At 52.4% G+C, this 5,997-nt stretch overlaps 1 protein-coding gene across 1 annotated transcript; it reads right to left on the bottom strand.

Moving 5' to 3' along the window:
* Zdhhc22 (zDHHC palmitoyltransferase 22) lies at positions 1 to 5,718 on the bottom strand. Its single transcript, XM_076848073.2, has 2 exons — positions 5,193 to 5,718; positions 1 to 266 (listed from the first exon to the last, which is right to left on the bottom strand). The coding sequence occupies exons 1-2, from the start codon at positions 5,716 to 5,718 to the stop codon at positions 1 to 3; spliced, it is 792 nt and encodes a 263-aa protein (XP_076704188.1).
* Between the last annotated feature and the right edge of the window lie 279 nt (positions 5,719 to 5,997).

Here is a 5,997-nt window from a genome sequence, read left to right as displayed (position 1 = left end):
CTATTTGTCCTGCTGCTTAGAGCTCTCGCTTCCGACATTGAACATGGGGACCAGCAGGCCCAGCAGCCACCTCTTTCCGAAGACTTCCTGCAAGTTCTTGCGCCAGGGTCGGGCCCTCACTGCCACCCCCTTCCGAGCCTGGTGGCGGGTCTGCCCCCGGAGGATCAACAGCAGCTGGTGGCAGCAGAAGCCGGCGCAGGCCAGGCCGATGGCAAACCAGAGGTAGAGCATGAGGATGACGAACATTTCAGAACCGAGGACAGCTCCTGCGGGGGAGGGGAGACGACAGAGCCGCTTTACACCCAGGCCACGTACGGAAAAGCGATCGGGCAGGCGCTTTCCGCGGGGAGCGGGGGAGATTCATGAGATTGCAACTACGTTTTGTAGCTCTCGCCGCGCTGCAGCGAGCGACAAGAAGGATGAACTAGTTGCCCCAACTTTTCCTTATGTTGATGGCTCCTGGGGGGAGGGGAGAGAACTGGGGATCTGGGGGGAGAAGGCAGAACAGCTTGATAAGCTCAGAATGAGAAGCCCAGCTTCCCTGGGCAGTCCAGATGCTCTTACCGCCCCACCCCTCTTTTTCCCTGGAGGGGTAAGCTGAGGGCCCTTTAGGAACGGATGCCCGAAGCTGTCTAGACTGCTCTCTCCCCTCAGGGCTGGGAACACTGTCCTGAAAGACTCGGGCAAGTGACAGCATGATGGAAAACAGCACCTAGTCATCAAAGGGGACAAGTCATGAGCTCAGTCCCAAAGGCAGGGGGCAGAGCGCGGACTTGGGAGAATAATGCAGTCGTTAATAGCAGCAAGAGGACAGTGTGGTCATCTGAACACTCTGCTAAAGCTGCCCAATCCATCAGAGCTTGCTAAAGCTGGAAGAGGTCCCCAAGGTCATCAGTCTGACCCCCGACAGTGGGGCAACACCTCCCCTAAGGCCCTCTAAGCCAAGCGCTTTCTATTACTGCTTGTAAACATCCACTCAGTAAGAGATCCCAGTCTTCCCCATGGTTGGGGGTGGGTGGTCCACACTGGGCTTGGATCTCCCATCTTGTGGACTCTCACAAGTTTCTGATCCTGTGTTGTGGTTTGTTCCTCTGCAAAATGGGCATAATAATAATGATTCCCAGGGTTGCAGGATTCAAGGAAATGATGTATGAAGGAGTCAGCCTTCTGGTTTACATGCAGCCCAGCACTCCCCTGCTGAAGGTCATTTCACAGAGGAGGTGACTACATCCAAAAAGGGTTCGAGTTTAATTCCTAAGGCCACCAAGCCTTCTCCACCTTTCCAGGACTTGGAATCCTTCCTAGGCTGCAACTTTGGCAGCTATGGTAAAGACACCTACCTTGACCTACCTGGCAGTCAGGATGGTGGGTCCAGTTCAGAACTCAAAAGCCCTCCTTAGCCCTTTGCTCCCTGGAAGACAACCTCTTTGCCACCTTCTCCAGGGAGATTTTGGGTAGCAGCTCCAGGGAACACCTGTTCTACCCCTGTACCTCTCCCTCGTCTCTCCCCGGCCCTTCTACCAGCTCCCTTTTACAGGTTCACATCTTCCAAGGCCTCTCCAGGCTCTGATTTCCAGACTCCAGAGAATTAGGCTTTTGGTCCTTATCAGGTCTGAACAGTGTTGAACTTGGCAGCCAGGAAGAATGTGGGTCTGATTTGGGTTTGTTCATTAGCAGCCTTTTCTCCCCTCATCCCTACGAACTTTGATTATAATTTTTTTTTTTTTTTTTACAAAGTTGAAGACAAATTGATCCAGCTGCCCAGGGGATAGAAAGCTCGCTCCAGCTGGCATTTAGAGCAGCCCCTCCACTGACATGGTGGCATCAGTGGGCCAGAGCTCACATGGAGCCATGCCATCCCCTGACCCACTTCTCCCTTGTCAGCACAGATGAGCTTGGACAGCCACATGCAGGAGGGAGCACCCTGGGGCCCTGACACCCTTTGGGCTTGAGGAATGCTGATGGGCAAAGATGGCCCTCAACTGGGATGTGAGAACATCAGAGCTGTCAAGCTCCGGCCTGCCTTGCATCTCAGCCCCAGGAACGAGCTTGGGCGGGTGGAAGCTGTTTTTCACAGGCTTTTTTTCTGGCACTAAAGCAAGGCATGAGGAGAAACCTTGCCGCCTTCTCCAGGCCCCATGCAGCAGCTACAAAAGGCTATTCTGGGGACCTGCTTCCTTTCAAAGTGTTTGAAGGTCTCTAGCGTGACTGCTTCAGCTCCTCTCAACTATTTAATAATAGTTCCATTTCTTTTAGAAAATCATAGAGTTTTCCTAAAGGGCCTAAAAGGTCCCATTTTCTGATCTCTCCTGTCCCTGACTCCCACCAGCCATCTTCACAAACCATCACCCAATGTCTTCCTGAATACATTGGGGATTTGATGACGCCTCCCTCCCAAAGGGGCTTCTTCATCACGAAACAACAAAAGAGAAGCAGCCCCAGAGAGACAGTGGGGTCTAGTGGAAAAGGTACAAGCTTTGGAGGCAATGGCTTGGAGTCCAAAGCTGTGTGGTTTTGAAGCAACTTCACCTGGCTGAGTGTTTTGTTCCTAGGCTTTAAAAATGACTTGATAATACCTACCTCACAGACTGTCATGATTGGATGAAATGAGATGTGCCTGGTGGATGACACTTAATGGGTGCTCAATAAACATAAGTTCTTTTTCCCCCTTCTGGACTTTCTGGTGGCCCCTATCCACTGACATACTCATCCAAATGCCACAATTCATGTCAGATGCTGTCCTCCTCTTTTCCAGATGAGAATGCAGTTCAGAGGGGTGATACAACTTGTACTGGTCCCACAAAGTCAAAAGAAGAGACAGCTTCTTAAACTTAACTAGCTAGTCCTCTCTCTCTTTGACATTAGCTGAAGATCAGCAGCCAACTTCAGTTCAGAAGACCCCTTCCACCTTTAGTTCTCAGGGCCCCCACTCACAGCATCCTGTGCTTTGATGGCAAATCCAACTCAGGGCTGGGGACAGCTCAACTCCTGTTAACCAAGGTGTGCCTTCTGACACTCCTGCCCTCCTCTCCTGAGCAGATGAGAGAGGGGTTGCTCTGGGAACTGGGGTAGAAAGGATGAGAAGAAGGAGATGGAACACGGAAGTGTATGTGCGGGGGGGGGAGAGATGTAAGGTCAGCAAAGGAGGAAGACGGAGATGGAGAGACGTACACGAGAATCTTAGCCTCCTTTCCTAGTGAGGAATGGTGAGGAGGTGAAGGATAGTGGGACTCAGCAGCCTGATCAGGGACCTGGGACCCAAGGTGGACACTAACTGGCTCTGTCCTCCCAACAGATTAAAGCAAGAAACCCTTCTTGCTTTCTCTCCTATCTCCTAAACCTAGCACATATGGACAGGCCTCAAGCCCAGATTTATCTCAAATCAAACCATTTCAAGATCCTCCTTCTGGAATCACCCATTTTTATGGTTGGTGAAACTACTTGGAAAAGGATGTGTAATCAGGTTCTTTGGCTTTCCTCATCTCCCCACCTGTCTGTGCTCACACTCCACCCCCCAACCCGCCCACCTACCCTCCCCCATCCTGGTTATTTCGGTCTTGGCAGCCTCCTTTGGCAGCACAGAAATCCAGAAGGCCCAAGACTCTGAGTTTTGGGCCCAGCTCAGTCACCAGTCCTCCAGGCATTCCCCTGGCTGGGTCCTCTCTGTTTTCACTGCCAATGTCACCGCAGTGCCATGCCTGGGAAGATCTGGGCTGCGGCCACAGAAGTCACTGAAATGATCATTTCCCCCAGAATGGATCAGAATTTTCTTTCTTTCTTTTTTCTTTTTTTTTTTTTTTGGTACCAGAGATTGAACTCAGAGGCACTTGACCACTGAGCCACATCCCCAGCCCTATTTAGTATTTTATCTAGAGATAGGGTGTCACTGAGTTGCCTCGCGCCTTGCCTCAGTGTTGCTGAGGCTGGCTTTGAACTCACGATCCTCCTGTCTCAGCCTCCTGAGCTGCTAGAATTACAGGCATGCACCACCAAACCTGGCTAATAATACGGCCATCAGATTTGTTGTTGTTGCTTCTGGGGACTGAAGTCAGGGCCTTGTGCATGCAAGGCAAACACTCTACCAACTGAGCTATATCCCCAGGCCCCAAAGTGAACAGAATTTTAAAGAATGTCCAACCTAGGCCAATCCAGGTACTTCAAGATAATCTTAAGTTCTTAGTAGAAGTAGTGCCTTGTCACTCCCTCTTCCTGGAAGGTCAGTGTTTGGGAACATGTTCTATTTCCTGTGCTGCTGAGGGAGCCCTGGGCCAGAGATGTCTAGTTAGTTGTAGTGGTAAGACACTGGGCAGGCCACTTAGTGCCACCTAAGTCTTAGTTTTTTCATCTGAGAAATGGAGTTAACACCATACTCACATGCACAAACATATGCGTGTGCATGCTACCAATTATGGGAACCAAATTGGGCAGAGTCACACACCAGGGTGGGCAGGGAGTGGATGGAAATACAGTAGGGGCAAATTTCAAGTCTGCATAAAGTAATAAGAACTGCCACCAGGAGCTGAGTGCCCCAGGGCCTGGCTCCAGGGAGCATTACTTGCGGCATGCCATCCAAACTACAGTCTTTGCCAGGATGCCCAGTGGGGCACGAGTGTGAGGACCCACATACCTGGTTCCTCAGATTCTACACCAGTCCCAAGCTCTGTAGTGTGGCTATGGAACCATTAGACATGGCTGCATCTCCAACCAGGGTGGCCCTCCTCTAAGCCACCCACAGGCTGCAGCACAGTCTGGTGGGGCCCACAGAGTAGGCAGGAGGATAGGGCTTAGCTGGTGTCAAGTTCAACCTTATTGTGGTTGGTTGGTAGCACCTCTGGAGGACAAAGTCCCAGAGCAGGACTGGGGTCAGACAGAGAAAGGTGATGAGTGTGTCTGGCACAGAGCAGGTGTACTGCCTGGATGTGACATTCCTGAGCAAGTGGATGTTGTGATAGTGAGGAAGGCGGGAGTCTGTCAGATAACAGCATGCCCAGTTAATTTGAATTTCAGATAGACCCCAGGACATTTTCTTAGTTCTGTCTCGTGCAAAATTGGGACTTAATGATACTAAAAAGTCATTTATCTGAAAATTTAATTTAGCTGGGAATCCTGTGTTTTATTTGCTAAGTCTGGCACCCCCTGGAGTTGGGGTGAGAAGTCTTATTTGCGGAAGCTGCCTGCCAAGGCCCACTCACCGGAGAAGAACTGGCTGATGGAAGTGGGCAGGAGCGTGAGGAAGGCCAGGGGATGGGCGAAAGAGATGGAAAGGACAGCAGAGATGTAAGCCACTCCGGCCACCATGGAATAGAGGCAGGCAAGGGAGGTGTAGAGGCAGAACAGGACGAAGTTGCGCATATTCCTGCTGCCGATGCAGTTGCCGGTGAAGAAACAGTGGTGGTCGTGCCGCAGCGTGACTCGGGCGCACACCCGGCAGAAGTGGGTGCTGGGCGGGGGGCACAGAGCCCTCTTGGACGAGGTACCCTGGCAGGCGTCCAGGTCGTCTGGGGAGTTCTGGATGACCAGGACATAATTACCCAGGGCGTTGGCGGAGAGAAATAGGAAAAGCGCCCCGTGGAGCAGGGCAGGCGAGAAGAGAGGGGCAGCCGCGGGGTCCTCGCGCATGCTGGGCAGGAAGAGGAAGAGTTGCAGCACGAAGGTCACCAAGGAGATGCACAGAAAATAGGCGGGGGCCACGACGTTGAGCAGCCTCAGGGCCAGCATCCTCGATTACATTCCTAAGGAGCGCGGGATGAGAGAAAGTCTGACTTACTGCGGTGGCCAGGGGGCGCCCTTGCGCGCTCCTAGCGTCTCCCGTCGGAAGGGCCGCAGGCAAATCTACCCCGCCAACCTCAGTCCCGGGGGGTCATCCTTCTCCATTTCTCTAATCCGGGACCAAGCAAGCCAGGGATCACGAGACCACAACGGGCTCCTGGGGCTAGGCCCTACCTCGGGGAGGCTGCTCCCTCGAATTTTGAGCGACCTTAGGGCTCTGTCGCCACG

This window comes from Callospermophilus lateralis, chromosome 3, assembly GCF_048772815.1.
Source record: "Callospermophilus lateralis isolate mCalLat2 chromosome 3, mCalLat2.hap1, whole genome shotgun sequence".
Lineage (NCBI taxonomy): Eukaryota > Metazoa > Chordata > Mammalia > Rodentia > Sciuridae > Callospermophilus > Callospermophilus lateralis.
This window is presented reverse-complemented; position numbering and strand designations above follow the sequence as displayed.

What these genes read in the sequence shown, in the direction of transcription:
- Zdhhc22 (XM_076848073.2), bottom strand. Translation starts at nt 5,718, where the DNA reads ATGCTGGCCCTGAGGCTGCTCAACGTCGTGGCCCCCGCCTATTTTCTG. An exon ending in CATCAGCCAGTTCTTCTCCG is followed by an intron (nt 267 to 5,192) that starts GTGAGTGGGCCT and finishes CCTCCCCCGCAG; the next exon opens with GAGCTGTCCTCGGTTCTGAA.